The sequence below is a fragment of the Labeo rohita genome, chromosome 6, assembly GCF_022985175.1.
Source record: "Labeo rohita strain BAU-BD-2019 chromosome 6, IGBB_LRoh.1.0, whole genome shotgun sequence".
NCBI classification, from domain to species: domain Eukaryota; kingdom Metazoa; phylum Chordata; class Actinopteri; order Cypriniformes; family Cyprinidae; genus Labeo; species Labeo rohita.
The window spans coordinates 1,381,977-1,397,344 of NC_066874.1; the positions used below are offsets into that span (position 1 = coordinate 1,381,977).

At 35.4% G+C, this 15,368-nt stretch overlaps 3 protein-coding genes across 6 annotated transcripts; 1 reads left to right on the forward strand and 2 right to left on the reverse strand.

The window, feature by feature from the left end:
* Positions 1-225: 225 nt before the first annotated feature.
* zgc:158417 (uncharacterized protein LOC780838 homolog) lies at positions 226-5,738 on the reverse strand. 3 transcript variants are annotated; one of them, XM_051113447.1, is made up of 6 exons: positions 5,559-5,738; positions 4,472-4,537; positions 2,922-3,116; positions 2,310-2,393; positions 1,532-2,206; positions 226-1,457 (listed from the first exon to the last, which is right to left on the reverse strand). In XM_051113447.1, the coding sequence occupies exons 4-6, from the start codon at positions 2,329-2,331 to the stop codon at positions 1,174-1,176; spliced, it is 981 nt and encodes a 326-aa protein (XP_050969404.1). In that variant the 5' UTR covers positions 2,332-2,393; positions 2,922-3,116; positions 4,472-4,537; positions 5,559-5,738; the 3' UTR covers positions 226-1,173. The 3 variants fall into 3 exon arrangements, with proteins under 3 accessions (XP_050969404.1, XP_050969402.1, XP_050969403.1); XM_051113445.1 differs by having other exon boundaries at positions 227-1,457; positions 2,310-2,376; positions 5,559-5,737; XM_051113446.1 differs by lacking the exons at positions 4,472-4,537; positions 5,559-5,738 and having other exon boundaries at positions 227-1,457; positions 2,310-2,376; positions 2,922-3,135.
* A 211-nt stretch (positions 5,739-5,949) lies between these two features.
* LOC127167415 (GTPase IMAP family member 4) lies at positions 5,950-9,289 on the forward strand. Of its 2 annotated transcripts, none has more exons than XM_051113443.1 (4): positions 5,950-6,052; positions 7,690-7,756; positions 7,845-8,519; positions 8,606-9,289. In XM_051113443.1, the coding sequence occupies exons 2-4, from the start codon at positions 7,735-7,737 to the stop codon at positions 8,905-8,907; spliced, it is 999 nt and encodes a 332-aa protein (XP_050969400.1). In that variant the 5' UTR covers positions 5,950-6,052; positions 7,690-7,734; the 3' UTR covers positions 8,908-9,289. The 2 variants fall into 2 exon arrangements, with proteins under 2 accessions (XP_050969400.1, XP_050969401.1); XM_051113444.1 differs by having other exon boundaries at positions 7,866-8,519.
* Positions 9,290-10,720: 1,431 nt separating this feature from the next.
* Positions 10,721-15,040, reverse strand: ntan1 (N-terminal asparagine amidase). Its single transcript, XM_051113448.1, has 10 exons — positions 14,819-15,040; positions 13,756-13,858; positions 13,624-13,689; positions 13,441-13,549; positions 13,275-13,348; positions 13,134-13,187; positions 12,492-12,545; positions 11,877-11,974; positions 11,648-11,761; positions 10,721-11,537 (listed from the first exon to the last, which is right to left on the reverse strand). Exons 1-10 carry the CDS (start codon positions 14,897-14,899, stop codon positions 11,376-11,378), a joined length of 915 nt encoding a protein of 304 aa, XP_050969405.1. The 5' UTR covers positions 14,900-15,040; the 3' UTR covers positions 10,721-11,375.
* Between the last annotated feature and the right edge of the window lie 328 nt (positions 15,041-15,368).

The following is a 15,368-nucleotide window of genomic DNA, read 5'->3' on the forward strand; positions in this document are numbered from 1 at the left end:
TTTGAAAAATGAGACACCAGATTAACGGCAACTGGAATCTGCTCTGCATCACTAAGAAACAGGGTGGTATCATCTGCTAGTTGACTTATTAATAACTTACTCCCTACAACATACCAATAAGCTTCTTATCAGTAGCCTGTAAAAACATTTTAGGTGCGAAGTCCAGCTATGGAGAATGGCCTTACACTTACATCTACACATCTTACGCATTTATGACTTAACATTAAAATTCAGCAAAATGCCACTGAATGTCACTGAATGTTTTCCAAAACTCTGTTTACTGACCCATGCTAGTTTGATCTCACTGTACAACCTCTAATATCCTAAATAAGGAAAAAATATTTTAGTCTAAATCAATTTTATTTATATAGTACATGCTTGTACATTCATGTTAACCCCCATGACAAAAAATAAATATGAATAAATAAAATAAAATATTTATGATGTGTTCAAAACCAATAAATCACCTGTCAGGTATAAGATCATTAACAGACAATTTAAAAATACAAAAATGAAACAAAGAGAACGCATAATGAGTGAAGCTGGTTTATAAAAACACTGTTTCCAGTTGTTCTGGAGTCTTCTTTTCCTCCTCCTTCAGGCAAATCCATGAGCACAAACAATACATTTCAAACATCTGCTTTTTAGTTTCTTCAAATGTACATCTTTAAAAATATAAGGTTTATAAAGCTGCCGAAATGTGGTATGACCCTAAACCTGTGCCAGAATTAAAAAGGCAAACTAATTTAGCATGAATGCTGATATTTAGTTATACAAGAACACAATTATTAAGTATTCACCCTAGTTTTCCAACATTACAGAAAGCAGCGTTTCATTAGTAAATGTGTTGTATACTTAAAAATAATTTTAAAAAGGAAAAAATAAAATATTCTGCACTGTCAAAAATGAGATAAAGATACTGAGTGAATGCTCTCCACACATATATGTTCATCAAGTACTTTCACATCATATGTGCTAAATCCCAGCTTCAAACCATTCAGAAGTACCAGTACTTAAACAGAAACCTATACATAGCAGCCAGAAAGAAATGCTTATTTTAAAGAAAAACGTCAGACGTACTAAGGGGCTTTTGCATCTGAACTCTTCACTTGTACTGTATGTATGAGCTAACTTGCATCTGATCAACTTTGCAGCTTTTTATGATTCAGTTCCTTATGATGTACTTTGTGTAGGCTGCTTTGAATAAATGTTAGTATAAATGTACATGATGACACTTGCGACCAAAACTCCTACAAAGATGCCAATGACTATTCCAATAAAAGACCCCCTAACTCCACTTTCAGCTCCAGCAACTGATCCAAGAAGTGCTCCGACTGCACCCATCAATATCAGTACAAACTGTCTGAAGTCCATGGTGATTTTTGATGCATCTTTTGGATGTTTGGCAGCTTCTACAGTTTCTTTCTTCTCCTCTGAATCTCCTTTGTCTTTATTCACTGTAGAAGAAATGAACACTTTTAGATCAGTGTGTAACTGAGATCAGCTGTAGGTCTTGGGAAATGATACTCACAGTTTGGAGGATTGTCCGCACTTCCACGTCTCTGCCTGAGTTCAGTCACACCAGATGCTTCTTGTGCCTTCTGTTGAATCAGTTCATAGTAAGCTTGTGGTAAGAAATAATCACCACAGTTCTCCTTCACCAGGTCATCGATCTTCTTTAAAAGTTCTTGGATCTGAGTGGGAGACTCACAAGTGCTTTTCTGAAGAACATGGGATCGTCTTCCACACTTTTCCAGGATCTTCTCAGCACTGTGAATGTGTTTTTTGTTTGCTGGTTCCTTCTCTCCATCATCACAAACAAACAGCACAATGGTGTGTTTCCAGACACGCTCTGACAGTAACTCCATGTGTGTCTCTGCTGCTTTAATTTCCTCTACAGAAGTTTCTTCAGAGAGAGTTTTTACTGGTATGACCAGAAGCAAAGCGTGAGGTCCTGGATGACAAAGTGAGACACTTCTGACAATTTCTCCTTTTATTCTGTCTGGTATTGAGAGTTTGTCCCATCCTGGTGCTTCCACAACACTGATCTTCCTTCCTGCTTGTTCGCTCTTATATAAAGTACACAGACCATCTTCCTCTCCTGTCAGATTCTCACAGTTTAGGACTGATTTGATCGCTTTATTACTGTCCTCTCCAGCGTTTCCTAAGATCACAATTCTGAGCTCTGACTGTACAGGGGAACCTCCTTTAAAGAACATACAAAATCAAAATGAATATTACTGCAGGATGTTTTTTTATTAATCAAAATATATAATTGTTAGAAACTACATACAGATAAATTGACTCACCCTGAGGAGATTTAGTGGCCATGATCACAGTTTGTGCAGCTGCTTCACGACAGGCTCTTCATGGAAACTGATAAGAAGAAAACACTGTTTTCGCTGTGTTACAGGTTTCACTTAGTGCTAACAACCACTTTATACTGTTGTTTTAAAACCATTAAGCAATGCCTGATCACAGACGATGTAACACTAATTTTGGGGATATGTGGAGAAGGTGAGCAATGTAACACTGGAAAACAGTGAAGGCACGTTTTTTTTTTTTTTTGTTTAAATCTCTGGTTTCACCCCAGATACACTGCAGTTATTACAAATACAATGTTAAGGACATTTTTCTTTTGGAAGTCTGAATCCTATCACACATGGCCTACATTTCCAATTGATTCTGACATAAATCCCTATGTTAAAATAACAGCATTTAATATATAAACAGTTTGTTTCAAGCCATCTGACAAACACAACCACTTAAAGATGTTTAGTGCTTTTTTTGTTTAAACTCATAGTGAGCTTATGCTGAATATCTTATGCAACAGCAGAATATACTTAAAAAAAGCTTTTTATACATGTAAACACAGAAAACATATCAAACATAAAGCAAAATTTGATATTGTTTCAACCCACCTCGCATTACGTTGTTTGTCTGTACTTCCATTTCCTTATAAAAGTGTACTTTCATTTAGGGTGTTGATGAACTGAACAATACATGTAGATTAATATTTAACAGAAGCTGGTCATAAGACGGTGGTGTGATCTTGCAGGAGGTGTGCGCACTGTCAGAAGTGTTTACTGTAGCCATTCTGTCTGCAAACATTGCCACTGATGTGGACAAAATACTTTAATTAAATTATATACCCAAATATAAATCTCATCTATACAGTTACAAATACATAAAGACAGAAGAAAAAAAAACTAATGTTGCACATAGATTTAGGATAAGTGTACTCATTAAGCCCACCAAAATCTAAGTTTAGGTGTTTCTCATAGAAATTAACATGGTTTATAAGAAAAAATCATTCTATCTCTCATTTGAAAATGTATTAAATACTTGATGTACATTCCTGAATATAAAATTAAGATATATTTTATTCATAAAGTCAAAAGTCTGGCACTGGGTTAATCGGTACTTTGGCACCATTTAAGCCTGCATGTGTTCCAAATAAGCTCACATCATGATTTATTCACAAATTATAAAATGTATTGATTTTAAAGAAGTTACAAATCAATACATTTATTCATTGACAGGGAGGTTTAAAAAATCATTTTACTAATGTTTGCTAGTGCTCATTACCTTTAGCAATAATATTTAACATGAAAAACATGCAAAGCAAGATTGTATAAAGACACGCAGAACCTAATTTTACCAAGTACAACATGCTCCTGGATCAACATCTTTGTTGACCCTGGAACAACACTGTGAATAACCAGTCAGATTTTAAAAAACATTTTATAGTTTTTGTGAAGTTTAGGCTTACAATCAGTGTTTGGTGCTTGTACATCAGTGTCATTCATCTATTTCCTCTGATTTTAGGGATTACTCATGGGTAAGGTTAGGTTTAAATGTAAGGATGTGGTCAAGATTAAATTTTTGGATTAAAATGTTGTTCCAGGGTCAACAAAATATGCTGACTCAGTAACACATTTAACTCAGCAAAATCAGGACGTGCAAAAAGACACATTTGTCTAAGTCACTTTTAAATCACCTCACAATCTCACATTTTTCTTTCATTTTACACTTATCCTATATAATATAATCTAGCTTCTTGCTTACAGTCCTGTAGACACCCTGAAATCTCGCCCTCTACTGCTGAACTGAGGAAGGTCTCCTGTCTTTGATGAGCATCAACTCTTGAGCCTTCACTCTCTCATGAAAAGATGTTCTGTCCACTCCAAACTGTTTTGCCAAGTTAGACAAGTTTTTCTTTTTTTTTTTTTACTGTGCCCCTCATGCATGGTAAAGGCAACATGCCTCTACAATTTTTGGACAGGTGCTGTAGTTCTCTCTCTCTCTCAATATGTAATTTGTAAGCCTATCTAAATATATTAGATATAAGAGCACTCAAAGAGCTGTTTTCATTAAACACCTTCACTCAGATAACGTGGGCTTAAACAGTGAGTAATGGTGAAAAAAGACAATGGTCTCCTTTAAAAATGTAAGATATGTTTACAAAGACCTGCATGCATATGCCGTGGACATTTCTGCTAATGTCACCTGCAGAAGGTTCTTCATTTCTCTTCACCTGAATGGCCAAAAGCATAGCGTGAGGTCTTGGTGAACACAGAGAGATGTTCTATTATACACCCCTATTTTCTGTTAATAAATGCAATGTTAGGATGGCATATAGATGAGGCGATACAGGTGTTTTCCGCTTCAGTCTGTTTATTAACAACTGCGCAATGGTTCAACGTACACTCACTCTATGCTGCGATTCTCCTCTGAACCGCCGTACATGTGCATGACGTCAGGTATGAGCTACTCGCTATATTACCATATATGACCTAAACATATATTCAGTCTATCATTACAATAAAGGTTTCTAAAACCTTACAAAATAAACTTGAGTACGTAGACGGAGCAAATGCAAAATTGTTTCTTTTTCCAGTGCACAGGTAGGCTACTGTATGTAAAATGTTCAGCTGTTTCCCTTCTAAAATGATGTCACTTCCTGGAGAATGATGCCATTGAGAAACTGGCTTTTGTCAGATTTTAGAACTAACCAACGTGACACTGAGGATATGAAAACCTTTACTCTAATCAAAGTTTTTTTTTTTCCTAGTGTCATTCAAAATGAAAATTCAGTCCAAATATGTCATGTAAACAACAAATGAAGTTAAAAAAGGAAACAGCAAATGTGCTCTCAAGCCATTGTAGTTTTGGTCATTCAGTCTGGCTGCTTTAATTACCAGCAAAAACATACAAATTGAATAATATAAATAGTAATAAACTTTTTCATATGTAGCACTACAGAATACATTATTACAATTTTGGTTGCCCAAAACCACTGGAAGGATGTGGAAAAATATGTGGGCAAAGTGAACGTCATAAGAACTGCTCATAGCAAAGTAGTAAAAGTAAAGTTTATCTTGTTGGTTTTTTAGCGCTGGGTTCATCCAATATACATTGTAGCTACTACATATAAATTTACAATATTACAATATATACTATTTTTTATACGTATAGTATTTTTTATTTTGTACATGTAAGCACAGAAAACATATCAAACATAGATCAAAATGTAATAGCCTATTGTATCACCCTACCTAGTTGATACGATTGTCACATTTAGCCCTCAAGTGTCAGTTCCACAGTATTTTCAGTGTTGTCGTGGTTTGAGTCTGTGAGAGCAGAATCAGCTTAAAACGAAACTAAAACAGCTGAGCTGTTAGTGTTTAGAAGTCATGCGGCTGATAAACTATATTGTTTTAGTTTTCACAGTGACCAAAGTGAAGCCTGACTTTGTGAATGTCCCACAGTTCAAAACATCATGATGATGTTCATTAAAGATACTCCAAATACTTTTAGGAGAATGAACCTGAACATTGCTAAGTCGACGTTCCAAATGATGCAAGTTCATGGTAGCGTTATCATCATTACCAGATTGTGTGTTATCAGAGCTGCAGCTTTTCACAACAAAACTCGCCCAAATTACTACTCACAACTAGACCAATCGCGTTGCGGGAGGCTTCTATTCCAGGGGCTAAATATCATGTGATTGGGGTCTATCCACATATGCAATGAAAACTGCACAGACAAGGTAATTTTTTTATATATATATACTTAATGCTGTTCATTGTGAATTTTATTTAACAGTATATGGACAGAATATACAGTCAAACCAATTATTCAGACACCAGATATAATTTTAATGTTCATTTATGTAAGTGAGGATAGCAAAATAAAGTAAACTGTGACATGTTATACCCAAAGATTCTTCATACAGTGGACTACCAGTAAAATTAATACAAATTTGGGACCAAAAATTATTCAGACAGTTTCACCTTACCATGTTTTGCTTAAGTGTTTTTTCTTTAATTGCTAATGTGACCTTTTTACACCACAGACTGAACAAAATTAAGCATTGCTTGGTGGTTGGTTGACCTAAATTAGTATTATCTAATTGTGTACTTAAATTTAACAGCTGACAGCTATTCAACCTAATTCTTTGCATACCTTTCTATAAAATCTGACATTATGTCTGATAAATGTACATTATAAACATTGTGACATTATGTCATTTTGTCTGATTATAAATGTGATAATGTAAGAAATGTTGAATGTGTCTGAGTAAGTTTAGCTTTGACTGTATATAACAGAATATATGGACTTCCAGGAGTGCGTGCTGGATTACTTTTGGGAAGCATATTCTAGCAGTTTTCCTACCCTTCTTGATCTTTAAAGAAACAGAAAACATTTAGTAACTGCATAGATGCACAGGTTTACAAACAACCTAACAATACATTAAGATTCAGACTAAAAAGCTCAACATGACTAAAAAACTGTACTGTAAACACTGAATATTAGCATTTTTTGGATATGTTTTTGGAGATGTTTTTTATGCTGATCTGAGAGACTGCTGTTTTTTTTAATGACATTAAAGCACATCAATATTCCTCATTTGTCTGATTGCTGCTAGGGTTATAGATATTTATACATACAGATACTGTGTTAAAGATTTGAGGTAGTTTTGTGGTAGTTCAATCAGTATAGCAAGTCACTGTCAAATGTATAAATGTAAATGTAAAATAATGTTACAGCTGTAGCTGATGAATAAGATGTTCATGTTAATATGTACGTAAGCAAAGTATATAGTTTTTGTCCTATAATATTATTTTATTTATTTATTTATTTTTTATTTCAGTTGCACTTTTGCCTTTAGAGTTCATTGTTCATTGTTTTGTGTAGGATATGTTTATGTATTTCATGTCAATTAGTTAAACAGAAAAGCAACCTAATGCGTAGATTATTACAATATAAAAATTTGCTTTATGTTTGATATGTTTTCTGTTCTTACATCTACAAAAAGCTTTTTAAGTATATTCTGCTGTTGCATAAGCTTTTCAACATCTCATTCGGAGCTTAAATGAGAAAACCAGACAAATATTAACATAGTAACTCCTTTACATTGTGAATTTATGTGTAATAGGGGCAATGTATTTTGGGTGAACTCAGAGCTTTAAAAAATAGTAAGCTATACTGTACCTTTACTACTTTGCAATGTTACTTTTATCTGAGCAGCTGTTACCTTTTATATATTCCATATTTCTATATTTCCAGTAGTGTTATGTCTTCTGTGATCAGCCATTGCTTAATGGTTGTAAAACTGCAATATAATCAGGTTGTAAGTGAAACCTGTAGCGCAGCAGAACCAACTGTGTGTTTTTATGTTACCAGTTTCCATGAAGAACCTGTTGTGTAACAGCTGCACATACTGTGACCATGGCTACTAAACCTCCTCAGGGTGAGTCAATTTATCTGTGTTTGGTTTTTAACTTAATTATTTTTGTCATGCAATAATATTAATTTTGATTCCCATTTGCTCTTTAAAGGAGGTTCCCCTGTACAGTCAGAGCTCAGAATTGTGATCCTAGGAAACGCTGGAGAGGACAAGGATGAAGTGGTCAAATCGGTTCTAAACTGTGAGAATCTGACACCAGAGAAAGTTGGTCTCTGTACTTTACATCAGAGTGAACAAGCAGGAAGGAAGATCAGTGTTGTGGAAGCACCAGGATGGGACAAACTTACACCAGACAGGATAAAAGAAGAAACTGTCAGAAGCGTGTTGCTTTGTCCTCCAGGACCTCACGCTCTGCTTCTGGTCATACCAGTGAAAACTCTCTCTGAAGAACCTTCTGTAGAGGAAATCAATGCAGCAGAGACGCACATGGAGTTACTGTCAGAGCGTGTCTGGAAACACACCATCGTGCTGTTCGCTTGTGATGATGGGGTGGAGGAACCAGCAATCCAAGAACACATTCACAGTGCAGAGAAGATCCTGGAAAAGTGTGGAAGACGATTCTATGTACTTCAGAAAAGCATTGGTGAATCTCCCTCTCAGATCAGTGAACTCTATAAAAAGATAGACGACCTGGTGGAGGAAAATTGTGGCGATTTCTTCTTACCACAAGTTTACTGTGAAGTGATTCAACAGAACACACAAGAAGCGTCTGGTGCGACTGAACTCAGGCACAGACGGGGAAGTTTAGAGGAAAATCCTCCAAACTGTGAGTATCATTTCACAACAGTCACAGGCTGTTCTCACATTCAGGCTACTTAAGCACTGATCTATTTTATTGTTTTTATTTTACAGTGAATAAAGACAAAGGAGATTCAGAGAAGAAGAAAGAAACTCTAGAGTCTGCCAACCATAGTCCTTTAGAAGACACGCCCAAATTCACCTTGCAAATCAAGCAGTTTGTAGTGATATTGATGGGTGCAATCGGAGCACTTATTGGTGCAGTTGCTGGAGCTGAAAATGGAGTTTCAGGGTCTTGCTCTGGAATAGTGTTTGGTGTCATTGTAGGTGTTTTACTTGCAAGTTTCATCATGTATATTTATACTCGGATTTATTCACATGCTTATTCAAAGCAGCCTGTACAAAGTGCATCATAAGCAACTTTGACGAGAAAAAAACTAGCTCAGACATACAAGTGCAAAAAGTGCAGAATAGAGATAAAAGACATTTACTAATGAAACACTGCTTCCTGTAATGTTAGAACAGTAGGATAAATACTTAATAATTATGTTTTTGCATAACTAAATATAAGCATTCATCCTAAACTAGTACGCCTTTTTAATTCTGGCATAATTGTAGGGTCACCACATTTTAACAGCTTTATATTTTTTAAAGATGTTCATCTGAAGAAGCTAAAAAAACTGATGATTGGAATATTTAGTTGTCTGTTGTGTTCATTGATTTGCCTGATCTATTGTGTGAAGGAGGAAAAGAGGAGTTTATATAAACAGTGTTTTTATAAACAAGCTTCACTAATAATGCTTTTCCTTTTATTTAATTGTCTGTGATTGATCTTACACTTGACAGGTGATATGTTGTTTTTGAACACATCCGCATGCTAATGTTTTGCATATGTCACAGGGCTTTAAATGACTGTACAAGCATGTGCCATGTAAATAAAATGTATTTAAACTAAAATATTTTTTATTTAGGATTTTAGAGGTTATACAGTAAGTCTAAACTAGCATGGGCCAGTAAGGTTAATGGCAAGTCATAAACACATAGATGTCATAAAACAATGTCATAAACAATGCATTTTCCACTGCCGAAGTTTGCACCTAAAACATTTTCACACTTAAGGCTACTGATAAGACAAGCACAGCCCTGGTATTTATAAGCAAGTGATGCACCATTTGTTAATGCATTTAATTAAATATACACTAATTATGATTTGATAATGTACTACATTCAAGTTCAACATGCTTTATATTTTATGGCAAATTGCTTGAGACTCAAAATCACCATGTATAATATATAGTTCATTTTTGTGGGCCACAAAGTGCTGTCTGCTGTTGGTGCCCATGTGGACACTGGAAACTGGTGAGTTTATCTATGTTTAATGTAGCATTTAACCTAATTTAACTGGTTGTTTGCTGTATATAGGCAGTTGTTGCAGTGTTTTGTGGTGTGACAATCTGAACTTTTTAAATAATGTTTCTAATTATTTTGTAATTTAGTCATGCTGTTACTACATCCACATACATGCATCTGTAAGTGTGTGATTCTAGCAGAGAGTTTGTGAAAATTGGCCCGTGCAGATGGACACCAAACGATGACAAAAACATCCTATAGGTCTGAAAACCCATCACTGCTCACATTTGATCACATATGTAATGTGATGTGGGTTATTCCTATCATTTGAACTTAACCACTGCAACTCTTAAAAATATGTGTACATTTCTGTTAATAATCATTGTCCTGTTTTAACCATCTTTGTTAGTTGATTTCTTTCATTTGAACAAACACATACTGAAATTTCAGTCCTTTTTAAACGTTTTCAGCATTTTTTTTTAAGTTTGCTTCAAAGGTTCATGTACAATTACAAAATCTAAGAAAACTGGTTTGCAAATAGCCCACTTTTTATAATGTGTGTTTCTTTATCCAGTCCACAAAATTCACAGATAGGCTGCTGTATATGAAATGTTCAACCTAAATCTTTCCAAAACACATTCCAAACAAATCCCATGTCATAAGACACTTTTTAAAATTTGTTATTGATACATTTGTTTTATATTTTCTATGGTTTATTCCAATAGATATTACCAAATAAAGAAGAAAAAAAGACACAAAAGAGCTAAAACTCACTGATGTTTTCCCTCCAAAATGATGTCACTTTCTGGAGAATGATGTAATTGACAAACTGGCTTTTGTCAGTTTTTAGGATGGAGCGTGACACTATGAGAATATGGAAACCTTTACTAAACTCAATGTTTTATTAATTTTTTTTTGTGTTGTTTAAAATGAAAATTCAGTCAAAAGTTTATAGAAACAACAAATGAAGATGTTGCCTGTGCTCTCAAGCCATTGCCATTTTGGTGATTCAGTCTGTGGGCTTTAATTAAGATTCCATTTATTGTTATTATCATACAAAGGTTTAAATAAACAAAACAGCATGTTTCCACTGGCAACAGCATTTTAACTCTCCTATTCCTCCTCAAAGGATCACAACATACTGTATTTACAGTTTCCAAAATTAATGTACAAGATGCACCTAGATGTTAGGGAGAAAAACTTCATATCCTGATAGTTTAACTTAAATACATCTTATGATCCATGTACACATTTGCACTGACATACATAACAAATATGAAATAAAAATGAAATCAGAAATCAAATATTCCACAGATCTTGTTTCTATGTAAGGATTGGCAGGTTCAGTCAGTGACACACGTAAATAAAACCATCATCAGATATTTCACTCTATATGTAGAAGTCACAGTCAAGAGTCAATCTGAGCTCAATCTGTGTGTTTCAGTTCAGATCAGAGTAGAGGAGCTTCTACTTTAAACAGAGACGTCAAAGGCCTTCAGTTGGGTTACAGTGGGTCTCACTGTAAGGTCAGCGTTTAGACTCTCTTCCAGCGGCCGTCCTCAGCACGGCGGTACAGATGCGGCTGACCAGCTGGAAACAGCCCGTCTGCGGTCGGATGATCCAGCAGAAACTGAATGGTGGATTTGATGTGATGGACAAAGTGAGCAGGTTCTGCATATGGAGACGTGGACAAATACTGATGGACAAACCAGACGAGAAATAAATGAGAAGAGCCATTTCATCCTGCAGTTCTGATGAAACACTTTACAAACATGATCAAACATGAGCAGTGATGGGTTTTCAGACCTGTAGGATGGTTTCATCATCTTGGGACAGCCAGAAGGCCATGCCATTGTTTGGTGTCCATCTGCATGGGCCGATTTTCACAAGCTCTCTGCTAGAATCATACACTTCAACCATCTGTCAATAACATTATACAACAGTTAGTTCAGTCCACCAATTCTGATTGGTTAATCGCAGCATTCAGATATTTTTAATGAGTGCTATATACTGCAAGGTGGCTTCATCCATGTACCTGTCCACCAGAGAAGGTGCGTGCGGATCGGAGCTCCTCCGTTGGTCCTCGACACGTGAACGCGGCTGGAAATACGTGACCCGTTTTAACGTCCACACCTGAACTCAGATGGGAACACTCTGTCAGTGTCACATGCATGATGAATCCATATTAAACTGAAAGTACAATTATCAAAATCACAAAGGTTGCGATTTAATAAATATAAAATATAAACTAAATGTATTTTCAAACTGAAGAGTGGCATTGTGTTCATTTACACTCGAGCTGCTCATGATCCAATGTTTTTTAAGTGTCAAATCAGCTCAGAAATAGCGCAAAAATAAAAATAAAAATAAAATGCTGCTCCTTACAAACTTCATCTCTGCATCTGACTGAGTTTGAGTCACTTATGTGCATTTGGGAATGAAACATGCACCAAACACCTTGCTGTGTGAAATTGGTGAGGACATCAAAAATGGTCTATTCACAGTTTTTATTTAATCATTGTGGCATGCTCTGCATTATATTCAATTCATACTGCAAATTCACAACTCGGACAACACATCACATTTATTCTGAAATCTCTATCACAATGAGAAGGCGATATTCAGTGAGGATGGAGATGTTAAACAGTACCTATCCCATACACCACGGGCCGATGAATCCCATCTTTGATGATGTCATTCATGTCTAAAGAGACAGAATTTTATTTGCAATTATTAAAAATATCATGCACTGTTTCCAATTTCTATGAAGTCAAACAACAGCTTTGTGTGAGGAATAGACACGAATACAGGAATGAAATATATATATATATGGGCCATTCTACAAAACTGGTCGAAAGTCTTGAAAAATGTTTGTGTATGTATGCAAATTGTATAATAATATCCAAGATACCCATTTCTAGTAACTGTGCAGTTAATACTCATATTGTTGTTTTAAGGTTTTATATATATTAAGCTTACCGATACGTTAAATATTATTATGGGTTTCAATAGATAATAGAAGAATCTTACTAAACATCTAAGATTTGAATATGTAATGCTTTTTAAATGTGTTTTTCAGTTTGCAAAGTGTTGTGCAAAGTGTACATTTAGGCCGTTATTCAATGCAGATCTCTTCCCAATCCCACATCTTTGAACTCAGCACAATCTCTAACAGGTTTGTATGGGTAATTAAGTGATGACTGAATTTACATTTTAAAGGTGAACTGTCACTTCAAGGTGAACTGTGAACTGAAATCCACATTATGACATTGAATACAATCATTTCTCTGACCTGTGATGCAGCACGTCTCCAGGTGAATTTCTTCCTTCTGTTTTTGAAAGGCAGCTGTAATGCAAAACATTTAGAATCACTTCTGATTTCTGTTCACACAGTGAATGTTTCATCTTCATCACACATTTGTACTCAACATACCCAGAATACTAAGGCTGAGTGAGTGTGAGGTTTTCCTGTCATCATCAAAACCACCAACCAGATGCAGCTCCAGTCTGAAGACACAAACACATTTATAAATCATACATGAAGTCCTTTCTATTTGACATTCCAGTTCAGCCACTTTTTGTGACTGAATCTACAGTACCTGCCCTCTTTTGCTGGGTTGCTTCTAGAAGTGACAGCATTGACTATCAGAGGAACTTCAGTCCACGTGCTCGAACCATCACAGTGTGCAAGACACGTCACTCCACTGCCTGCAGAAGAGAAATACAGGATCAGACACACAGAAAACCAACACAGATATTCACTTGACGAAGGCTCATGTTACCTGTGTGTCGAAGCACGACTAAATGGCATGTTGTGGCGTCATCGGATCCCAGAACGGAGACCGAATCTGAGAAAAGAGAAACATCAGCGTGTGTTTAACACATTGGTCAACAGATCAAGAGCAAACACTTACTGTCCGCTGGTGTGGTCGCCGCAAACTCCCGCTGCTGGATGTACAGGAGCTGTTTAGGGTCCACAGGCTCTGGACTTCTGGACACAAACTGCTTCGCACTTTCCTAAGAGACATGACTTCTAGTTACTATATGTGACCCTGGACCACAAAACCAGTGTTAAGTCGCTGGGGTATATTTGTAGCAATAGCCAAAAATACATTGTATGGGTCAAAATTGTAGATTTTTCTTTTATGCCAAAAATCATTAGGAAATTAAGTAAAGATCATGTTCCATGAAGATATTTTGTAAATTTCCTACTGTAAATATATCAAAACTTAATTTTTGATTAGTAATATGCATTGCAAATAACTTAATTTGGACAACTTTAAAGGCGATTTTCTCAATATTTTGATTTTTTTTGCACCCTCAGATTCCATATACTGAAATAGTTGTATCTCGGCTAAATATTGTTCTATCCTAACAAACTATACATCGATGGAAAGCTTATTAAAGCTTAAAATTGACACTTATGACTGGTTTTGTGGTCCAGGGTCACATATGTACTGTACACAATATGTGCACAGTCGGCAATGAAGATGGATTTTTTTTTTTTTTTTTACATCAAGATGCAGTTATGTAGGAATTAAAGTGCTTTTTATCGATTTTTACTTTTTTTAAATTATAATTTCACATTTCTATAATTCTGCAGTGTGCAATTCAAAAAATAAATGTACAAATGAACTTGTGGTTTGTATATGATCTTATTAAGAAGAGCTCCTAAAAACGCATGCATAAATATGAGAAAAGTATTAGAAGAAATATCACTGTGTAAATAAGTTAAATAAATAAAAACAATTATATAGTGTTTATTTTGTGTTTAAATAATATTTAAATATAAAGACAGTATATGCATTTTAGTGAATACATTTCTAAAGGATTTCCAAGGCGTTTTTTAGCTTATACATCACAAGTGTTTAAACATAAAAAGAAAAAGCATCTATATACATTAGAATCTGTGAATACATGCTGCTGTATAATATTAAATTGGCTCTGATATCATTGTTTTTGTGTATTATTTTGTACCTTCAGATGCGGGTATTTGCTGAAGAGTTCCGCGGTTGAGCTGACGCGCTCTATTCGCTTATTCTGAGTCAACAGCGGCATCCTGACAGCGATGAAATCCGATCATCTGATCATTTCATTAAAATCTGATAATTAATAACTCTGTCATGTTCGATTCTTCCCCATTATTCACACCGCTGCACTGCCGCTTTCTCTTCCGCTTTGCGCACACGTCACAGCTCACGTCACTCGGAGACGTAGAAATGATTCGCTAGAAGGGACATTAACCGGAAGTCGGTTTAACATTAGAAAGTAATGTAGAGGAAGGACCGAATCAGTTTCGGTATGTGCGATACACATATAGACGACAGGCGGCGCTCCGCTAAATGAAATTGTATTTGTTGTCATATTGCTATAATTTGGAAAAATCATCATAAAACAGTGGATTCTTTCATATATACTCAATATGTGAATAGTTCTGGAATTTATACACTTTTTATGGACGGACAATGAATCAATTAATCAATCAATCAAGTACTATTACTGCACAGTGTTGGGGAAAGTTACTTTT